The sequence below is a fragment of the Diceros bicornis genome, chromosome 32 (genome assembly GCF_020826845.1).
Source record: "Diceros bicornis minor isolate mBicDic1 chromosome 32, mDicBic1.mat.cur, whole genome shotgun sequence".
NCBI classification, from domain to species: Eukaryota; Metazoa; Chordata; class Mammalia; order Perissodactyla; family Rhinocerotidae; genus Diceros; species Diceros bicornis.
This window is the reverse complement of record NC_080771.1, coordinates 23,332,308-23,355,380: the sequence shown is the minus strand read 5'-3', so window position 1 is coordinate 23,355,380 and position 23,073 is coordinate 23,332,308. Positions and strand designations below refer to the sequence as shown.

Sequence of the window (23,073 nt, the reverse complement as noted above, 5' to 3'; positions counted from 1 at the left end):
GCTTTGCCAGTTGTCCCAATCATGTCCTTAAAAGTATCCAGTTCAGAATCACATGTTGCACTTGGTTGTCATGTCTCTTTAGTCTCCTTCTGTCTGGAAAAGTTCCTACCTGTCCTTAACTTCATGTCCTTGATACCTTGGAAGATGGTAGGCCAGTTATTGTGTAGACTGGCCCTCATTTGAGACTGGTGTTTCCTCGCGACTGGATTCAGGCTATGCAGCTTCGGCAGGGACGTTACAGAAGCAATGGTGTGCTCTCACTGCATCCCGCCAGGTGACACACAATTTCAATTTGTCCTATTACTGTAATGTTCACTCGGGTCACTTGAAGTGTGTCTGCCAGGTTTCTCCATTATCAAGTCATTCATTTTTCTTTGTAATTAATGAGTATTTTGTAGGGGACTACTTTGAAACTATGTAATTATCTTGTTCCTCATCAAACCTTCATTTTATTCGTTTATTTATATCAGTGTGGCCTCCCTCATAATTTTCAATTTTATTCAGTGGCTCATAATCCATTACTATCAGTATTTTGATAACCAAATTTCCTATATTCAGCCAATGGGAGCCTCTTCAGGTGGCTTCTGTGTCCTTTTCACATGTCTCCATCATTCTTTGCATATCTCCTTGCTTTCTGGCACAAGATATTCCAGGCTCATCAGATAATTTCCCTGGCCTAGCTCAGGAACCAGCCGTTTCTCAACGAGCCCGGTTCCTTTCATTGTAGAATGACACTTAGAAACCAAGATCTGGATGCTCATTGCCACAGGAGTGTTGCTGTTCCCAGTCTCTCTCAGTGGACAGTACTGGGGAATATACTTGTGCACACACACATCTATATTTCCATATCTTTATATATTGAAAACCATGAGTTCAGACTTATACCTTCAATTCCAATCCCAAACCATAAGGTTCATGCTAGTTTCTTCCCTTTCCAAATTCGTGACTCCCTCCTATGAAAGCGGGAAACCCTGGCTCCCTTTATACTTCCTCTGTTTTCTCATTTGATCCATCCTCTTGTACGTAGCTAACCTCTGGTTTCCACTTCACTACCATGTGTGGGCATCTTTTCCCTTGCTTGGATCCTGACACCCTCCAAGATCCCCACCCCATAGGCACCCCCCTCACTTTGTGCATCTCTAACATCTGCTCCAGGATGCTTCCCAGGGCAGACATCCTCCTTATCCCATTTAGGTTGCATCACTTGTGCTGGCCTGTGCCCCTGCATGGTCACTTTCCTCATCAGCTGGGACTCTGACACTCCACACCAAGTAGCTACACACACACACACACACACACACACACACACTCTTTGTGGACACCCTCATTCCGTGTGGGCTTTGACACTCTGCTTTGAGCCCGTGCTCCTCTTGCACCCCCATTGCAGGCACCTACCTTGCTCTGTGCCACCGAATGGCTTTATGACTGAACGTCTCAGGAAAGGGAGGGGAAAGGGGGAAGAGTTACCCTTTGGCAGGTTCTGTTAGAGACTGACACTCTGTCTCTCAGCACAGATGTAACAGGCTGCTGTTTCTTCCCTTGAGCACCACAGTAAGTAGCTGGCTTGCTACTTACTTTGGGGCTATGGATTCAGGGATTCAGGGGCCATGTGCTGTAAGGAGTACCTATTTTTTTGTGTGTGAGGAAGATCAGCCCTGAGCTAACATCTGATGCCAATCTTCCACTTTTATTTTTTTTTTTGCTGAGGAAGATTGGCCCAGAGCTAACATTTGTGCCCATCTTCCTCTACTGTATATGGAAACTGCCACAGCATAGCTTGACAAGCGGTGCGTCAGTGCACGCCCGGGATCCAAACCCACGAACCCCGGGCCACCGCCACAGTGAAGCGCGGAGTGTGCGCACATAACTGCTTATACCACCGGGCCGGCCCCAGGAGTACCTATTTTCTTTAACACTGAAACTACACTCAGAGCCCAGAGAAATGCACAAGGCTGGGAGACACACGGGAGGAGCACCAGACTGATGACGCCTGAGTCTCTCTTTGGGGCCCAAGATCAACGAGTGGAATGGTGCGCAGAATTGCTAATACTATTTACATCGTTCACTCTTGCATTTTGTGTCGGCTGCATAATTGGCATTGCTTGCCAATTTCACATTAGTTACATATACGTAGTTAAAAGTTAAATCTTATCCTGCAACTTGCTTTTTTCACGTATCATCATGGAGTCTTTCAGTGTCCGTCCCTTAGATCTGCCTTGCCCTTTCCCACAGCATAAACACATCAGTGTTCACTTATGGGTAGACACATGGGCTGTTTTCAGTTTCTCACATCACAAGCAGAACAGCACTGCGGGGTGCCTCCTGTTGTATGTACCTTTGTGCTCTTGCAGCAGAACTTCTGTAGAATAGATTCCCAGAAGTGGTATCGCTCTGGCAAAGGTTATATGCAGTTAAAATGTTGACAGTGACTGCCAATTGCCATTAGGGAGGGCTGTGCCAATATAAACTTTCTCTCCAGCTTTGTAAGAGAGGACCCCTTTCCTCTTATGTTGCTCCACACTGGAATTTCCAAGTACTGGTCTGGCATAAGCTGTTTTTCCTTCTCCACTTTCTCACTGGGGAATAGCTTACTTATGTCTCTTCCTTGGTGGAAAAAGAAGAACTGTGGGTTTAGCAAGCCACTTTGGGCTGCAGCCAGAGTGACTGCCACATCCATTTCTGTGTGTGTGTGTGTGTGCGCGCGTGTGCATGCATGTGTGATTTCTACTAAGTAGACCCCAGGGAAGGGTTTCCCTGGGTTCTCCATTCTCACTGTCTCAGGTGGCCCTCGCTGTTTCTCCTCCCGCCAGTGGGCCCGCCAGTGGGCTCAGCTCTGTATCTGAAGGCCTGGGCTTCCTGCATGCAGCAGTTTCCCTCACAAGAGTAGGTACATCAAGTCACACTCACCCACGGCTTTGAAAAAATCCATTTCCCTGCCGACCTTCTGATAGACTGCTCTGGCTCAGGCCCTGCAGCCAATACTCTTTGTCCAGTTATGCATGGAGACCGGAGCAGGAAACCACCCCATCAGAGTGGTGTTCTCAAGGAGACCCAGAGCTGAGATGACTGGCTCACTGTCACCTGGGGGGACATGGATGTGACTTGGATAGCTCAGGAGGTTACTGGTGGCGTTCATTCAGTGCCTCCTGGCGGGAAATCTGAGTGTGCAGGACACTGGGGGTTCATTTGGCTCTGCTCAGTTGCAGGTGGAGGGCCCGGGCTCCATCTCGAAGAGGACCCTGCTCTTCAGCTCCAGGTGGCTTGCCACCCAGGAGGGTCAGCCAGCGTCTCACCTGATCAGAGAAGGCAGAAAGCTACATGTTTTATGTGGCATCTCCAGTGTTTAAGCTTTGAGCTGACATTGTGCCAGTCCATTAAAACTGGTGTGTGGGCCAGACAGGAATTAAGGCCTCCAGTTTAGGCGCTCTGCCCATCCCATCCCGCAGCAGCGATTAACTCCCTGGAGCCAGGAGCAGCAGGGGAAGGCTGGCGGGGAATAAGATCAGAAGGACCACCCCAGCCGGGCTGGGGGCAGGAGGGCACCAGGGATGTGCTGCTGACCCCATGATTCCGGATGGGTGGTGGGGAGGAGTGTAGACTTTGGAGTCGGCCTCCCATCCCGTGGAGGCCCTGTTTTCTCACCAGGAAAAACAATGGTTTGGAGGATTAAACGATATCCTAACAGAAACTTTTACAAAGATGCATACTACATGCCAGCCATGATGTAGTGACTAGCTGCGGGCAATCATGTAAATTTCGTGTCCCTCAGTTTCCCAATGTGTAAAATGGGGAGAAGGTCAGTACCCATCTCATAGGGTTGTTATGGTGATTAAATATGAAGTGCAGTAATGTTTAGCACATCCTACGCTCCTAATAAATGTTATTTTTAATATTTTTAGTCATCACAAAAGTCCTGCAAATAGGTATTACTACTTCTGTATTTATAGATAAAACTAGGGCTCTGAGAGAGAAAATAACTTCCACAAACCAGGCAGCTTAGGTGTCAGCAGAACTGGGACCCAGGGCCTGAGTGTCTCCTTCTGATGCAGGAAAAGGGGCTCACAGGACCTCTGGAAAGTAGTGTTAGCTCCTTTTCCCTCAAAACTTCATCTTCTTTTAACAGACAGACTTTCTATTGTGTGCCCTTACTTTTTCAAAAATTGCTTTCATAGAAACTTGCCCTGGGCACTTGATTGATCTGAAATAAGGTAGTAGAATGGGGTCTAGGGATCAAAGCTTGGAGCCCCGTGGAGGTGGGGAACATTCTGTAGGAACCACGGTGCCAGCTAGGGCTGAGCCTAAGGTTCCAAATGCAGCAACCTGAAACAACAATCATTTCTTAGCCCACACTGTCTCTGGGTCAGGATTCAGAAGTGAGTGAGCTGGGTGGTTGCAATTCTGCCAATTTCCAGCGTTAGCACTGGGTCTTTTCTATCCAGAAGTGTCCCGAGATACCACTGATGCCTCCACCACATAAGATGTCTTGGATTCACTTTGTGTCTTCTGCCATGTTGTTATCCGGAGTAGGAGATGGGATTTGTGGATCCTCGCTGCCGTGCTGCATCCTGGGTATCTGCGGAAGATCCCCGGAGAAGCTGAGGCCAAGATGCAGTCTCCTCTCCCCACACCCTCAAGCTCTGGAGTCCACCCTGGCGAAGACTGTGGATGAACTGAGTGGCTCCAGAGCGCCAGCAGGAACATCATTCCTTCTCACCAGGAGGCAGTCAACCTCATGTGAAAAAGACTGTGGAAGAGCCAAACCAAACAGAGAATTACTCTCCCCCAATTTTTATTATAAGAAATTTAGATAGACAGAAAAGTTGAAAGAATAATATAATAAATATCCATACCCCTTCCACCTAGACTCAGCAGTTCGTACTATCTTTTCCATGTTTTCTTTATCAATCTTTTCATCTATTTATATACTGTATTTTGACGAACCATTTTGAAGGAAGTGTTAGATGCGGGACACTTCTTAGCCTGCATCTTATAAAAATAAGAACATGCTCTTATGAAGCCATAATTCTATGATCACCTAAGAAAATCAGCCACAATTCTCTAATACCATCTAACCTTCAGTCCATATTCTAATTTTCCCTATTGTCCTTGAAATGTCTTCTATACTCAATCAAGACTCACCTATATGTCTCTTTAGTATTTTTAAAGCTAGAAGTCACCTCTGAAGAGATCAGGCCAGTTGCCTTGTAGACCATTCTACATTCTGGATTCCCAAAATAAAGGCTGTATTTCCTTTAGCTTTTGATCCCCATTATAGGTGGGTGTGGATATATGACCAAATTCTACTCAATGAGATACATGTGAAAGTATTGTGTTCAACTTCTGGGAAGTCTTCTGTTGCCTGGAACATGGATATGATGGCTGGAGCTCTGGCAGCCATCTTAGACTTGAGGATCAGGGTCACCCCAGAGGCAAAAGCTGGAAAGAGCTTCACAGAACTGCTAACACCAGCTCTGTCTGCTTACTTCCCCATCTCTTTTATTTGAGAAAATAAAACCTTGTGTCACTTTAAATCACTGTTAATTGGGATTTTCTCTCATATTTAGCTGAACTTAATTCCAGCTAATAAAAGAAGCCAGGTTAGGGCCTACTGTAATCTTGTATTTGCCTGAAAGATATGTTATCTGCTTTCTATCTAGCTAAGACAGATTTCAGGGTTTCTCTTTCCTCTAGGTGCAGATCTCTGGTGCCAGCACACCATGAGAATGTGCTCAGACTATCATGTTACCTACCCTCTAGTTTTGAATGAATTTTGGCAGTCAGGGAAAATTTCTGTAAGAAGCTTGTGGTTAAAAATGTGAAAAATGAAGTTAGTGTGGCTTGTCATGTGTAAGAGGACAGGGCCGAGAGGCGTGTGTGCAGGAGCAGAGTGAGAATGATCTGGAATTGGCACACAGTGGGTTTCTGAAATACCTGGGCAACAACCCAGGGGTGAGGCTCCAAACGGCAGGGCCTTGCGGAGAGGAAATGCAATAAACATGCGAACCCCTCGCATTGTTGTCAGCCAAGGAGAGGTTTCCTGGTGTTGAAAACGCCATTTGGAAAGTGTCACAGGAAACAAAAGGAGTTACAGCATGTGAAGGCAATCTGGCTGCAACACCTGCCACCCTGTCATCTCTAGGGTTGACTTGGTGGGTCCAGAACAAAGCTGTGCCTGGAGAGTCGGAATGTTCCCCGGGTCAGTAAGACCCCCTTCCTGCCCCAGGCATGCAGAAGACATGTAACCTGCTGCTGCCATTTCAGTCGTTGGTTATTTGAGAAACTGGCCAGCCTTTCGAGCTTTGACATTATCGGCAATGTTGAATGTCCTTAAGGGATCCAGTGACATCTTCCTACCTCAACAGAGCAAAATGGGGATCCCAAGTCTGGGGACCTAAAAGAAATCACTCTGGTTAGGTCAGAATTTCAACTATTTGAGACTCTGATATAACCATTAAAAAAACCACACACAAATATTTATTTATATGCACACATATGTACGTATATATATGTGTGTGAGTGCGCGTGTATGAGATTGGGCTGACCCACACTCATTTGTTCTTTCACTCACTCATTCTTCCAACAATCATTTATTGAGATCCTGCTTCCTGCCAGTCGCTGTGCTACATGTTGGGGATGAAGATAACTGACTTTCCCACCATCTCTCCATGTCTGAGAGAGACAAATACAAACACAACCAACCAGAACCCAATGGGTCACACCCTGCAATAGAGGAAGGAGCCCAGGGCTTCCCTAGCAGAGAGGAGAGGCACTTGGGGGCTGAGCAAGATATAGTTGCACTGATTTCTCTATTTCTCTGTGTGGCCAGGACTAATTTCGTACTATTTCCTGGGGCCATAATTATGCAAATCTGTGGTTTCTTGCACCGATGGCTCAAAAGCAGAGCCCCACTTTAACACCATTCCTTTTTGAGAGACCTGTCATGGGACTGGGGTCAGTGGCTCAACTCCTCCCAGAACCTGGCTGGCACCCAGGGGACACTGCTCCCAAATGCTTGTCCAGGCAGTTCCCCTGGTCTATTTCCTAATGTGTTTTGCAGCCACGGCCCACGTGGTCTGTGCCTGCTTCCCCGCTGTGGTGCCCCCAGGGCCTGGACAGAGGCTCATGCTGGAAAGAGCCTCCACTTTTTCACAGCGTCAGCTTCTCCAGCTTTGGATGCCAGTGCTTTAGGGTCTTCCTTGTCCTCTCCGCAGGGGGTCACTGCCTGGGCCATGGTCTTAAGACACACATGGTTCTTAATGGGCTTCGATGGCCGCTTAGCACTAGCACCCTCAGCTAGCACCACACCCAATGTGGTTAGCTGGCTGGTTGGTTATCCCTTCCAGGTGCAGAATCCTTGAGCTCAGTAAAGGGTTTGTCTCTAGTTGACCCTTAAAAGTGACTCTACCGGTGAGAACTCAAGGCTGACGATGTGAGGCGGCCCTGGCAATCCTGTAAGTTCATCATGCAGGAGAGGTAGCACCCCAGGGCAGCCAAGAGCGCGGCCTGGAGGTGAAGCCTGCCTCCTTTACTCACTAGCTTTGTTACTTTGAGCAAGTTCCTTATCCTCTCCGTACCCATTTGTAAAAATATGGTTATCAGAAAATAAAAGGATCTACTGCTTAGGGGTTGTCGAAGAATTCAATGAATAAACACACAGAAGGCACAGATAACAGTGCCTGGACCACAATGAGAACTCTCACATTAGCTGTTATTATGAGGTGTGTGCCTCTTCTAAGATACGTGTAGGGCTGGTTCTGCTGACAGCTTTTCTGCCTCGCCGCCAGGTCTTCATTGCAGAAAGAGGCTGATGTGACAGGCAGCATTTAATTATGCTGTAATTCACAATTACAGTAGTCATTTCTCCCCACTCTGAACTCTTCGAGAGCAGAGGCTGCGCTCATCATCCCTTAATTCAGCCAACTGAACTGAGCTTCTGTGTGCGCCGGCCATCGCTGGGATAAAGGGGAGTACACCAATGCCAACATGGCCTCCATGTCGTTTCCCGGGCCTGGGAGAACGTCTGTCCCATAAACACAGGTTGAAGAAACTGAGCAAAGTTGATGAGAATTCTTCAGAATATAGATTCAGTTTTTTAACTTATATTAATATCCTCACACCTGTGACCTCTGACCAATTTCGTACGGGGAAAGGCAGATTATATTTTAAGTTCTGACAGACTATATGTGTTTACCAGCTCTGGCTGTCTTTACTGATAGAAAGCCGGTCTGAGGATAACAATGGAAATTCCTCATTTAGAACGTGTCAGGGTTGATGCTACTTTTGGAAAGCTTTTTAAAAAGCTTAAAATATCAGTATGTATGTCTGCCAGTGGCCTGGTTTTCAAGAAGAGAACTGCCGGCCCTAAGGAAGTACAGTTGGGAACTAATGTCCATGTTCTGGGCACAGCAGGAACTCGTAGTCCTCGGTCCTGGTGACTGAGGGAAGGGAAATAACCTAGAAAGAGGTGTAATAGCGGGCACATCTTTGTTTAATTTTCTTATCGAGACAAACTGAAATTTTGAACAACATGTGCTGTTCTGATTAAACATTTTTTTTTAACTTTATTTATTTATTTTTTCCCCCAAAGCCCCAGTAGATAGTTGTACGTCATAGTTGCACATCCTTCTAGTTGCTGTATGTGGGACGCGGCCTCAGCATGGCTGGAGAAGCGGTGCATCGTGCGCGTCCGGGATCCGGACCCAGGCTGCCAGTAGCAGAGTGCACGCACTTAACCGCTAAGCCACGGGGCCGGCCCCTATTCATTCTGTTCTAAGGTCATGTACACTCCTGGGAAGATCCAGTGGTTCTCCTTCTATGGCTGCTCATGCACTCGTGACCACAGTATTTCATCAATTCTGAGAGGCTGGTTAATTTTCCACTTTTAACATCTCTGAAATGGAGGTGCATCTAACATTGACGGCACCTTAAACACTTTGTCAGAATTTAATTGGCAGAGTTTTCTCTTTCTTCTAATTCATAGGACATTAAATTTGATGACATGGCAGTGGTTCTCAAACTTTGCTGCACTTGGAATCACTTGGCTAGCTTTAAAAAATCCTGATGCCTGGCACCCACCCCCATGCATTCTGATGTAATAGGGATGGGGTACAACCTGGGCATCAGGATTTTTTTTTTTGCTGAGGAAGATTCACCCTGTGCTAACATCTGTGCCAACCTTCCTCTATTTTGTATGTAGGTTGCCACCACAGCATGACCTGATGAATGGTATAGGTCCTCACCCGGGAACCAAACCTGGGCTGCCAAAGTGGAGCAGGTGAACTTAACCACTAGGCCACAGGGCTGGCCCCAAGGGCATCAGGACTTTTAAGAGACCCCAGGAGATTCTAAAGTACAGCAAAGTTTGGGAACTGTTAAGATACACTATTTCTGCTTTCTTCAAGCTTTTTTCAACTCCTAGGTTTCATGGACCACATCCTTAAGAGATTCTGCTCATTATATCTGGTGCACTCTTCTGTCTCAAATAATGATGTCTTTCCAGCTCCATCCACTAATCATCCTCTACATTCTCATTAGAATGTCAGCGCCAGCAGGGCAGGGATTTTGTCTGATTGGTTCTCTCTTACACCCTCAGCACCCAGAACACTAGGCATATTGTAGACACCTGATAAAGACTTGATGAATGAATGACTATTCCTTTTTTTTTTTTTTTTTTGTGAGGAAGACCAGACCTGAGCTAACATCCAATGCCAATCCTCCTCCTTTTTGCTGAGGAAGACTGGCCCTGAGCTAACATCTGTGCCTATCTTCCTCTACTTTATATGGGATGCCGCCACAGCATGGCCTGACAAGCGGTGTGTTGCACACCCGGGATCTGAACCTGCAAACCCCGGGCCGCCGCAGCGGAGCGTGCGCACTTAACCGCTGTGCCACCGGGCCAGCCTCGACTATTCCTTCTTTCATATTCGGTGCTCTGATAAACTCATTCCTCACATAATTTCCAGTAGAAGTGGGATATAGGTAGAGGAGCATGTAGGGAGAAATATATAATTTTAAATGTATGTATTAGAAATAAAAAGTTAAAATTGATATGTTTCTACTTTAAGAAGATCAAAAAAACAAAATTAAATAAATAAACCTAAAGTAAGTGAAAAAAAAGGAAATAACAAAGATAAGAGAGGAAATCATTGAAAGAGAAAAGAGACAACAGAGAAAATCAACTCAGGCAAAATTTGAATTTTGAAAAGTTAATATAATTGATAAATTCCTAGTGAGACTTTTCAAGAAAAAAACAAAGAAAACACAAATTATCAATATCAGGAATGAAAGAAAGGGCATCACTATCAATCTTACTGATATTAAAAATATAATAAAGTAATAAAAATAAAATATAATTAAAGTAATGCTGGGAAGAGCTTTGTGCCAGCAAATTTGACAACTTTGCTGAAATGGGCAAATTTCCAGAGAAACACAACCCACTACTAGAAAAAATAGAAAATCTGAATAGTCTTTTATCTAGTAAAGAAATTGAATCTGAAATTTAAAATCTTACTACAAGAAAACTACAGGCCTATATGGCTTTCATTGGCAAATCCCTCCAAACAATTGTGTACCTAAAAAAATTTAGAACCTTAATAAAGCTACTAGATTTAATTAGTGGATTTACCAAGGTTGCTGGATATAAGGTCAATATATAAAATCAACTGTAATTTTCCATATTAGTAATAAAAAATTAGAAAATTAAATGAAAATATCATTTAAGATAGCATAAAATCAAACATTTAGAGATAAATCTAATGAAAGAGTTGCAAGAGATCTATACTAAAATGTACAAAGTATTAAAATTAAAAACCTAAATAAATGAAGAGATATATCATGTTTATAGAGTGGAAGACTCAATATTGTTGTCAATTCTCCCCAAATTTATCTAGAAATTCAATGCAATCCCAATCAAAATCCCAGCAGGACATTTTGTGAAAATTGAAAGCTGATTCTAAAATTTATATGAAATGCAAAGAATCTAGAATAATCAGTCAGGACAATCTTGAGGAAGAAAAATGAAGTTGGAACACTTATAATACCAGATAGCGAGATTTACTGTAAAGTTCCTTGTTAAGACAGAGTGGCACTAGCCCAAGATTAGACAAATAGACTAATGGAACAGAATAAAGAATACAGAGAGAGAACAACACATATATGGTCACCTAATTTCTAACACAGATACCCCTATCACTGCAATTCAGGGGCAAAGGATGATCATTTTAGTAAATGATACTGGATCAATTGCACATCTAATATGGAAAAAAATGAACTTGAACTTTTATCTTACATCATATACAAATATTAATTCCACATGGATCATAGATCTAAATGTGAAAGGTAAAACAATACATTTCTAGAATAAAATTTAGGAGAATGTTGTCACGACCTTGTAGGCTAAGATTTCTTAATCAGGACACAAAAAACACTAACCATAAAATTTAAAAAAATGATAAACTAGGGCTTATTAAAATCAAGAATGCCTGTACTTCTGTTCAACAAAATACATGATTAAGAGAGTGAAAAGACAAGCCACAGAATGGGAGAAGATGTTTACAATACTATTATTTAGCAAAAGATTACTATTCAGAATACCTTAAAAAAAAAAAACTCCTTCAAATCAACAAGGAAAGACACTTCACAGAGAGGATACTTAAATGGACCAATAAGAATGTAAAAAGTGCTCTACATATCATTAGATATCCAGGAGATGCAAATTAAAGCCATTATTATATTTTACTGCATATACACCAGCATGGCTAAAATTAAAATGTATTGGCAAGGATATGGAGCATCTGGAACTTTGCTATATTGCTGGTGGGAGTGTACACTGGAGAAGCGTTCGGCAGTATCTAGTAAAGCTAAACATACACCTACCCTATGACACAACAAGGTATTTATCCAAGAGAAAAGAGAGCATGTATCCACCAAACACATGTGCAAGAATATTCACAGCAGCTTTGTTTATAATGGCCCCAAACTGGAATTAATTCAAACATCCAACAAGAGAATGGATAAATCAACTGTGGCTTATTCATACGATGGGATATTTCTCAGCAATAAAAAAGAAGTAAACTAATGTGACAACAGGGATGATTCTCACAGACATAAGGATGGGCAAAAGAGCCAGGAACAAAGAACGACTACCATCTGATTCCATTTACACGAAGTTCAAGAATAGGCAAAACTATTCTTTCATGATAGAAGTCAGAACAGTGGTTACTTTTTGGGGGTGGGGTGTTGACTGGAAGGAACCCAAAGTAGTCTTCTGGGGTGTCGGAAATATTCGATATCTTGATCTGAGTGTTGATTACACAGGTGTTATACATATATGAAGATTCATCGAGCTGAACACTTCTGATTTGGTGTTTTTAGTAAATGATGCTGGATCAATTGTACATCCATATGGAATAAAATGAGCCTGGCCTCCTACCTCACTTCCTTCTGTTTGTGTAAGATATTTATAAGAGACAAATAAGACAAAATTAGAATCATCTTAACTGCCCAATAGTAAGGGAAAATTTAAAACATATTGATACATCTTTAAGTTAGGAATATGATATGGCATTAAAAATGTTTTAAAAAGGTTTGCTGCGATGTGGAAAATTCCTATAATGTTGGTTAAAAAAGGCAGACCACAAAAATTCTGTATGAAGAATGATCAAAACTATGTAAAAATGTGTACAGAGAAAAGCCTGGAAGGAAGTAATACTAAAGTGTTAATAGTGGTTATTGGTTGTCTTGGCGTAGTGAAATAATGTGAGGACTTTTTCTTATTTTTATTTTTCTGTAGCTTGCAAAATTCCAAGACTTTCATAATGGCAGAACAAACTTTTAAAAATAATTTTTTCCTTTCAAAATCTAAACTCTGCCTTTCAAGTTCCTCTGCTAACTGCTGTCTTGCCTTATTAGTCTTTCAAGCTTTTCTGCTTTCTGTTCTCCCTACAAAATGTATTCACTACCTCCTGTGGCTGGCTGCACAGAGGCCCCCCATTTACCACCTCCTCATCTTGTCCCCTCCCAATTCCCAATTGACAGAGAGGCCTTTGGGCTGGATACTCTTTATCATCAAGTTAACTAAAGATGCCCAGGGCAGGGAGGCTGTGAATGCTACCTTGTTGCCCAAGACAAGCGATTGGTGTAATAGAGTTCAGGTTTTGTTCATAAGGGAAATGTAGATTTTTGTGCACATGGTGGGCAAGCATTTATTCTGCAGTGGTGGTGAGAGATGTTTCATTTTAGATGCTGTACGAGGGGTAGCTGCAGCCCAAGCAGAGAGCCCCCCTGTTCCATGTCACGGGACCATAGAGCTGCACAATCACATTGCAGTGTGTACACAGGGATGGGAGAAGTCATGGGCATTTAAAATGCAGATTCTCAGACCCTGCTCAGACCTATGGAATCAAGTCTCTGGAAGGAGGGGCCTGGGCTTTGCTTCTTAATAAGTTTGTCAGGCGATTCCCCCTCCTTCATATTTTTAAATGTTATTTGAAATCTATAAATATTATATGTGAGGTATATATGTGTGTGTGTGTGTGTGTGTGTGTGTAATATACATATCTTTTTAAAAATAAAGCACAGTTGGGCCAGGCCCGGTGGCGTAGTGGTTAAGTTTGCGTGTTCTGCTTTGGCGGCCCAGGGTTCGCAGGTTTGGATCCTGGGCGCGGCCCTATGCACTGCTTATCAAGCCACGCTGTGGCAGGTGTCCCACATATAAAGTGGAGGAAGATGGGCACAGATGTTAGCCCAGGGCCAATCCTCCTCAGCAAAAAGAGGAGGATTGGCAACAGATGTTAGCTCAGGGCTAATCTTCCCCAAAAATAAATAAATAAAGCACAATAATAAAATGCATATTCATGAACCTATCACCCAGCCCAAAAGCTGGATCACTAAACAATAATTTATTTATATTTATATTTATCTACGTGCATTTTTACATTTTACATTTAACACTTTAACATTTTACATATTGTGTTTTCCATTGTTAAAATTTTTAAAAATATAGTTTTCGTCTCCTTGGCATCTATGCTTACACAATATATTGCTTAGTTTTGTTTGCTTTTGAAAAAATTTTTGACTCGAAGGAAAAGAAGTTTACTTTTTTCTTGAATTTTTTATTGTGATAAAATATACATAACATAAAATTTCTGATTTTAGCAATTCTAAAGTGTACAATTCAGTGGTATTAATTACATTCACAACATTGTGCAACCATCACCACCGTTTCCAAAACTTTTTCGTCACCTTGAACAGAAACTCTGTACCCATTAAGCAATAACTCTCCATTCCTCCCTCTCCCAGCCCCTGGTAACCTCTAATCTGCTTTCTGTCTCTATGAATTTGCTTTTCTAGATATTTCAAATAAGTGGAATCATACAATATTTGTCTTTTTGCATCTGGTTTCTTTCACTTAGCATAATGTTTTCAAAGTTTATTCATGTCGTAGCATGTATCAGAACTTTTTATAGGTGACTAATATTGTTTCTACCTTTTGGCTAATGTGAATAATACTGCAATAAAGTACCTATTTGAGTCCCTGTTTTTAATTATTTTGGGTATATACCTAGAAGTGGAATTGCTGGGTCATATGGCAATTCTATGTTTAGCTTTTTGAGGAACCATCACAGTGTTTTCCCCAGAGACTATACCATTTTACATTCCCATGAGCAACATACAGGAGTTCCAATTTCTCCACATTCTTGCCAACACTTATTCTATTGTTTTTTTTTTTTTTTTAATTGTAGCCATCCTAGTGGGTGTGAGGGCGTATCCCACAGTTTTGATTTGCATTTCCCTAATGACATTTCCAGTGATGTTGAGCATCTTTTCATGTGCTTCTTGACCATTTGTATATCTTCTTTGGGAAAATGTCTATTCAAATCCTTTGCCCATGTTTTAATTGGGTTGTCTTTTTTTGTTGTTGATGTAGGAGTGTTTTATATATTCTGGATATTAAATCCTTATCAGATAAATGATTTGTAAATATTTTCTCCCATTCACAGATTGTCTTTTCACTTTCTTGATACTATCCTTTGATGCACAAAAGTTTTTAATTTTGATGAAGCCCAATTTATCTATTTTTTCTTTCATTGCTTGTTATTTTGGCGTCATATCTAAGAATCCATTGCTGAGTTTCTTGGTTTTGGGCTCTAGAAAAGTGGTATCATTCTTAATGTAATCTCTGAAAACTTTGCTTTCCAAACTATAAGATTACCCATGTTCTTACACAGTTCACTCATTCTCATGGCTGTATAATATTCCATTATATGAAGATATCACACATTATGTACCCATTCCCCTATTAATGGACATGTGTGTTGTTTCCAGTTATCCTGCTATTACATCAGTGCCACCATGAATATACCCTAGTGATTCCTTTGTACACTCTAATTTAAGAACCACTGACCTTGTTTTTAATGAACAAAGCAATATCTTATTGAATTACTACTAAACTTCAATTGAGTAGTACTTGGGATACTCAGGTGCAGCATTTGACTGAAACATATCGATTTTTCTCATCTGCCTATTTGGCTTAATTACTGGACTATAAAACCATGAGAACCACTGCCATCGAGTACGGTTTGCACCAGTCCACACTATAGCTTTAACTGTTTTTCATGATTTCTTGCAAAGAGCAATCAGAGAAGATGCGATAAATTCATTTTACTGATTTCAGGCTGGAGAGCTTTTAAGCAATGGGTCGGTGTCAACACAGGGTGGGGAAAACCATCATGAAAAGGAAATGCTTTCTTTAGAGCCCCAGGTTGCAGGAGTGTCCACAAGGGGTCTGAAATCGCCCAAAGAAGGGGTTTTTTTCAGTGCTGAAAACCCTCCAAAACAAAGAGACATAGATCGACAGTTCCTCCCCGAGTCCTGCACAGCGGCTGATTCCGGGAAACACTTTGGCAGCTAGCTGGGGTGAGATGTGGCCAGGGTTCTTTGAGGTTTGTAAAAGACACCAGGGGAAGTTCAGGCATGAAGCAAGAGCTTGGCTCTTTGCAGGGATGTTTGTGGCTTTGTTACTGGAAAGTGCCAGTGACCTTAACAAGGCCAAAGTTGTGTAGACACAAGAATTACAAAATTGAGAAGGGGGTGGAGTGGGATATGTGAGGCATAAAAGCATCAGCAGGTGCCCTCACAGCACTATTTTTCCAGACACAGGACGAACCAAACATGAGGTGAGTCCACAGCTCTGCTCTTTCCCTCCTTGTCTCTGTTCTTTATCTCATCCTTCTTCACATACATCTCTTATCCACATGACAGCCTAGCTATAGCAGAAGCCTACAGGAGAGATGCAAAAACATAAGAACGAAATCAGCAAATGGGCCTAATCCTAGTGAATTAATGGGTTTGATGTGTTCAATCCTCTGCTTTTCTGCATCCATAAAAGATAATACTTTCAGACGGCGCTGTCTTTCCCGTCCCAGGCGACATAACTTACTCTAAGGAATATCTTTTTCCTTTTAATCTTTGCAGGGGATGCCATAAGCTCCCATGGTAGGCTTCTCGGCATTTTGAATATATTTATTAGCAGATTTTTTTCCTTTTTAAAAACGTATAATAAGAAAGACCAATAGTGACACATCTGAGTGACACAATTAAGGCACTTTGATTTTATCAAAATAAAAAGATTTTTTTAAATGTTGAAATAACAAGACTAGAAACTTAACATAACCAAGCAATCTCTGAATAGTGGACTTCTGTCAGCAAGATGGTTAACTGTTAAGTGCAGCCTGTGCATTGACGGCCACGTCCACAGTCATGCTTTCAGGAAGCCAGTTACCTTCCAGGTAACCTTCTGGCATTTTGGGGTTTGATGTACCATTTCCTGAAGGCAAGTTATCATAAAAGAATAGAAACAACCATAGAAGTATTTTAAATTATATATTTAAAAAACTTGTTATTATGGAAAAATTTGACAAGTAGAGAGAATAGCATAATAAATCGCCACGTTCCCACCTTCATCCCGCTAATCTTTGATTAGCAGTGTCCTTGCAGCCCAGGACGTTAGGGGTGCTGGGGAGGTTTCTTTGCTAGAGATCTCATATATTATTACCAATTTAATGTTTCCTGAATGCTGCCGGAAACTGAGGCCCACACACCTATGTGCCTTCCCATCTTGGTGGTCCCTCTCTGAAACTTACATAGAATTCCCAGTGCACAGAGCTTGCTGGAACCTGGGTGCACTGGGAAGCTGCTCAAGTGTGTATGTGGGTGGGGGAGGCGCAGCTTCTTGGCCCTAGCACTGTCAGGTATCCATTTTCTTTTCTGGCTGTCTAAGCGTGCGTGTGTGTGTTGTGAAGCAGGGAGCCCAGCTGTGCACTCCTTCCTGTCTTCTCTCTGCAGCGCCCTGGGAGCTGTTGTCGCCCTCCTGCTCTGTGGGCAGCTTTTCGCAGTGGACACTGGCAACGAGGCCACAGATATTGCAGGTAGGGCTCTGGCTTTGGGTGGGAGCTGGACATCCCAGCACTGCTGTCCCACTGTGACCCTAGCACATCTGCACCTTCTCTTTGGGAAGACCAGTTCCTCTTTCTCTTCCTAATCTCTGGTCTTTCAGTACCATGAAGAACATATGGGAGCCAGCCAGAAATAAGGGGAAATTGCTGTCCCCTTGGCTTCCATTTGTGGTGGAGAGAGAAGCTTGATGTGCAGAGCAGCTTCTTCTCATCTGATTTTTCATGGGCCTCTGGGAGCAGTTTCTTTTTTAAAAATTTTTATTTATTTATTTTTTCCCCAAAGCCCCAGTAGATAGTTGTATGTCATAGCTGCACATCCTTCTAGTTGCCGTGTGTGGGACGCGGCCTCAGTATGGCTGGAGAAGCAGTGCGTCAGTGCACGCCTGGGATCCGAACCTGGGCCGCCAGCAGCAGAGCACACGCACTTAACCGCCAAGCCATGGGGCTGGCCCTGGGAGCAGTTTCTGAATATTAACCTCCTCCTCTGGTTTTTTTTTTGCAGATGACAGTTGCCCAAAGCCCCCCGAGATTGCAAATGGCAACGTGGAGCACTTGGTCCGCTATCATTGTAACACTTACTACAGACTGCGCACTGAAGGAGATGGTAAGACTTGGCCAAGTGTCTGCACGCCCTCCCCTGGCCCGGGTTTCCATGACGAATGGGCCCGGGGCTGATTGGCCGGGAAGTTCATGTGGTCTCCTTGGAGCCAGATTTAGATTCTAATAAGGGTTTTGTCACCAGTAGCTGTGGCCTTTTGGGCAGATTAACTTTTCTCAGCCTCAGGTTTCTCCTTTGTTAAGGGGAGGTGATGCCATATGGCCTACCCATCTCAGAGGAAGACCTCCACCTACAAAAGGAGGTGTGGTAAAGAATGAATGCTGGAGATGGGACAAGAGCCCTCATCTCGCGTGTTCCTGGCCCTGTCCTAAATGCAGTACATTTATCTGCTCACTTGGTCCTCACCACACCCCTCTGAGGAGGTACTAGTATTATTCTCATTTTGCTGATGAGGAAACTGAGGCACAGAGAGGTTGAGTAACTTGCCCAAGTTCAGGTAGCCTGTAAGAGGGAGTGTCAGGGTTTGAACCCTGACTCCTACCCTGTCCTGCCATGATCCATGCTCCCCATGACACAGTTCTGTCCTGCTGGGCTTCACCAGCACCCCCAGCACTTGGCTTCTGGTACAGTGCTTTCCCTTCCTCCTCTCCCCTGCCCCTGCCTTGTCCTCCTCCTTAAGTCTTCTTTTTAAATACCTCCGCTTCCCACACGAGGTCCAGATTCAATTTCCCTTTTGGGTCATTTTTTTCCTTTTGTTTTAGGAGTGTACGCCTTGAACAGTGAGAAGCAGTGGGTAAATAAGGACATTGGAGAGAAACTTCCTGAATGTGAAGCAGGTAGGAAGGCAGGGGCCCTGGGAAGCAGATCAAGGGTGGGTGTTGAGGGTCTAGTGTGCAGGCAGGCATCTTGGTTGAAATGTTCTAGAGGCGCATCTGTCTTGTGTGGTTTCTGCTGGGCATACAAGGGCCAAAACGAGGGACCACAGAGAACCACAAATGGCCAGGCAGAGAAATGAGCAGTTAGGTGATGACTCCCAGACAAAGTTCACTAAGGATCGCGTTCATTTGGGCCTGCAGGGCATTGACTGAATCCACTGTCTACACTGCCGTCAGGGGATCAGGAGATCCTTTGTGTACAGACAGCTGGCCCAGAAAGTCCAGGGTCAGGGGTAAAGCAAAGTCCAGGAAGAACAAGTCAAGGGAGAATGTAACAAAACCTCAATCCACGAAGTCTGACACAGGAGGCCATCTCCAGATGGGCCAGGACTTCTGTTTCTTGTTATCAGGAAGATCTGTTGCTTTCTCTTCTTCCCTCGTGGAACAAGGATTCTGCCTACCTTCTTCTGCTTTTAGTGGTGCAGAACTGCCAAACTGCCTTGTGTTAATTGCAGTGTCTATAAAATCTGAGTTCCAGCCAACGCTGCTACAGATCCCTGTTTATTCAGAGCAAATTTTTATTCAGAGAGAATGAATTATTATAGCTCCTTGCCCTTACAATGAATTTCAGGAAATTGTGGACATTTCTTTGTGATAAATTGTTTAAGTATACATACAGTTCATCAACCAGGGTTTGAAAATCTCAGCATTGCTTCTTTTGGATTTAGAAAAGCCGGAATAGAACTCTTAGTGATGTAAACAATAATAATAAAAAAAGAATCATTTTAAACTGTAAACATTAGAAATGAGAAGAGGAGATGGTAAGGGCAGGGCATGTAAATATCTCTAGCTCTGAAGAAACGAACAATGACAGACAGCAGCAACAGCCAGTGCTTTTACCCCTCTGTCCCAGACTGGGAAACTCTTAGATTTCTGCTCATGATTTTCTTGCTCTCCTTCACAGTATGCGGAAAGCCCAAGAATCCAGTGGAGCAGGTGCAGCGGATTATAGGTGGATCGGTGGATGCCAAAGGCAGCTTTCCCTGGCAGGCTAAGATGCTGTCCCGCCACAATCTCACCTCGGGGGCCACCCTGATCAATGAGCAATGGCTGCTGACCACGGCTAAGAATCTCTTCCTGAATCACACACCTGATGCAAAGCCAAAAGACATTGCCCCTACTTTAAGGCTCTATGTGGGGAAAAACCAGCTTGTGGAGATTGAGAAGGTGGTTCTCCACCCTAACTACTCCGAGGTCGACATCGGGCTCATCAAACTCAAACAGAAGGTGCCCGTTGGTGAGAGAGTAATGCCCATTTGCCTACCTTCAAAAGATTATGCGGAAGTGGGGCGTGTGGGTTATGTGTCTGGCTGGGGCCGGAACGCCAACTTTAATTTCGGTGAGCTACTGAAGTACGTCACGCTGCCGGTGGCTGACCAAGACACCTGTGTGAAGCACTATGAGGGCAGCACTGTGCCCGAAAAGAAGACACAAAAGAGCCCTGTCGGGGTGCAGCCCATACTGAATGAACACACCTTCTGTGCTGGCTTGTCCAAGTTTCAGGAGGACACCTGCTACGGCGATGCTGGCAGCGCCTTTGTTGTGCACGACGAGGAGGACGACACCTGGTACGCAGCCGGGATCCTGAGCTTCGATAAGAGCTGTGCTGTGGCTGAGTACGGTGTGTACGTGAAGGTACCCTCCATCCTGGACTGGGTTCAGCAAACCATAGCTGCCAACTAACGCAAGGCTGGCTGCCAGCCCTTGCTCGAGAGCGAGACTTCACTCTGGAAGAGGGAAAACTGGAGGGGAGTGGGGGGAGCTGATGGGCTCCAGCCCTGCACTGCTGAGTCAATCAATAAAGAGCTTTCTTTTGACTTATTTCTGTGTTGTTTTTAGCCTTTTTTATTCTCTCATTTATGGTACAGCAGCAGCCAAGTGCTATAGAGTCTACTGGGAGTGTGGCAGAAAACACCCCAAGCCAACTGGAAATCCCTAAGGTGATATGGGGATCATACTCATAACTCTGAGGCCTACTGAATGGCAGGCCTCAGAAAGGTCATTGTTATCCCTGTTTTATAGACAAGGAAACAGAGACTCAGAGAAGCTAAGTGATTTGCTTAAGGTTACACAGCTATTAAACAGTGAAGCTGAACCTTGAACCTAGGTCTGTCTGAATACAAACCCTGAGATTTTTCATGGCATCCTTTAGCCTCTTCGAGGTGAATTAGGAGAAATGGCGCAGGCCTAGTGAGGAAGATGCCAGCTCAAAGTGGGATAAAAACAAGTGTTCTGACACAGACAGTACTTTATTGTTTGTGCTCCAACACACTAGCACGCCAGAAAACAAAGTAAGATCATGGACAGGCAGGCTCTCTGGACTTGCTGGGGCCAAATGACAGCTCAGCCATAAATTTGCTGAGTGCCTTAAGCTCCCTGCCCCTCAGTTCCCTGGTCTCTTCCATGAGGGGCTTAAATCAGACCATCTCTAGAGTCCCTCCCGGCAGTAACATTCTGGGACTTGGTAAAGAGTTAGAAGTCTTTTCCTCAGTAGGAGCTGCTTTTCCCACCTGGAAGAAACGCACCCTTTGCCAGGAGTCAAAAGCAAGCCATCTGAGTCTTCCATTTCACAAAGAAAAAGGTCCTCTATCATGGGTCTCCCGGAAGAAAGGTTCCAGAACCCTTGTAAACAGTTAGCTCCTCTAACTGAACTCTTTCTTGCTATAAACCCCCAGTACACTGACTCTTCACAATATACCTTCTCATCATACCAAAATCCAGCCTCTCCTTCTCATGGGGTAAAATGCCACCTAATGTTACCCTTCTCTCACCAGGCTCTGGCATCCACTGTGAAGTTCTCCTCACATGCACCTCCAGATCCATTGATATATTTCAACAGGTTAGAGCCAGTGGACCAACGAAGGACTTAAACCTGTATTTTTAGAACCTGTGAAAGAGATAACAGCCAGAAGCTGAAAAAGCCAGAAGTTTGCATTCAAACACATAAAAAAAATGCCTCTCAGAATACAGTCAGTTATACCTTTTTCTTCTGGTAGCACCTTCAGAACTAAATTTTCTTGAAGAATAAACCACCCCAGCTTTCTTGAAGAATTATCTGATTGTATTAAGTGGCTGCTGGTCACCACTCAGTAGGAAAATAATAAGAGAAAACCTCTGGTATTTTCTTGATTGACTTATTTTCTCTCCCTTACTCCCCAGCAGCACCTCCTGCCCTCCTGGCCTCCCCATGGGGTTTCAGTGACAACGGACTCTGTGTACACTCCTACTGTTGCCAGCTCTCGGCCTTCTTCCCTCTGGGCCCCTCTGCTGAACCGCCTTTCCCCTTTCTGCACGAGCACCTCCCACTCTCCTCGAAGGCTCAGGCATGGCCTCCTCTAAGAAGCCCTTTTTCCTGTCCAGGAGTCATCTGTATTTATGTAGCATCTGGCAGAGGACAGGGCATAGAGTAGGTAATCAATAAATACTCATCGGATGGAAAGCAACTAAGACAAGAACAAAAACATAAATCAGGACTTCAGAGGAAGACTCCCTAAAGCCCTCAGGAGGAAGGAAGATATGAGGATTTATGCATGCAAGTTCTGAGTCTTTGCTTGTATCTGAGCACTTACCACACATCAAATACTGTGTGATTCAGGCAGTGAGTGACAGAAAATCTGACTAACAGCGACAGGCAATGAAGACGTTTTATTCTCTCATAGAGGTCGGGGGGGTGGGGGGTAGCTCTAGAGTTCATTCAGTCACATCACCAGGGACCCAGGCTCTTTTTCATGTTCTTCTCAGCATATTCATTCTTCATCCCAATGCTGGTCGCCTCACGGTCCTAAGATGGCTGCTGCCGTTCCATGCGCCATGATTACCATAAAAGCAGGAAGTGGGGGAGAGGAGGAGACGGAAGTGGTGGTGAATGGGTTTTATTTTGTCTTATTCCTGGAGTGGCACTCTCCTTTTATTAGCAAAGGACACAAAAGTGCCCAGTAGCCTTCCTTCCATGCCACTTTAGTCAGAACCAGGTTGTGTGGTCACCTCTCTTTGCAGAAAAGGCTGGGAAAGGAAGCACCTGGCAAAGGGGGCAGCCTGGCAGTGACAGTGCTGCCCTGCACAGAACTGGGCTTCTGTTGCAGGAAGGTCCATGGCTGCCAAGCAGGTCACATGCTGCCTGGCCCAC

General features: G+C 44.0%; 2 protein-coding genes and 1 long non-coding RNA gene across 3 annotated transcripts in view; 1 reads left to right on the top strand and 2 right to left on the bottom strand.

Moving 5' to 3' along the window:
• The window catches only part of PKD1L3 (polycystin 1 like 3, transient receptor potential channel interacting), a 354,098-nt gene that overhangs the window by 90,600 nt on the left and 240,425 nt on the right, over positions 1-23,073 (bottom strand). The window lies entirely within an intron of this gene.
• LOC131396164 (uncharacterized) lies at positions 14,101-22,691 on the bottom strand. Its single transcript, XR_009216433.1, has 3 exons — positions 22,517-22,691; positions 21,719-21,834; positions 14,101-16,278 (listed from the first exon to the last, which is right to left on the bottom strand). It is a non-coding gene; the product is annotated as an uncharacterized LOC131396164 (long non-coding RNA).
• On the top strand, positions 16,150-20,734 carry LOC131396162 (haptoglobin). Its single transcript, XM_058528169.1, has 5 exons — positions 16,150-16,175; positions 17,344-17,426; positions 17,956-18,057; positions 18,774-18,848; positions 19,852-20,734. The coding sequence occupies exons 1-5, from the start codon at positions 16,171-16,173 to the stop codon at positions 20,628-20,630; spliced, it is 1,044 nt and encodes a 347-aa protein (XP_058384152.1). The 5' UTR covers positions 16,150-16,170; the 3' UTR covers positions 20,631-20,734.

What these genes read in the sequence shown, in the direction of transcription:
- LOC131396162 (XM_058528169.1), top strand. An exon ending in ACTGCGCACTGAAGGAGATG is followed by an intron (nt 18,058 to 18,773) that starts GTAAGACTTGGC and finishes CTTTTGTTTTAG; the next exon opens with GAGTGTACGCCTTGAACAGT. An exon ending in ACTTCCTGAATGTGAAGCAG is followed by an intron (nt 18,849 to 19,851) that starts GTAGGAAGGCAG and finishes TCTCCTTCACAG; the next exon opens with TATGCGGAAAGCCCAAGAAT.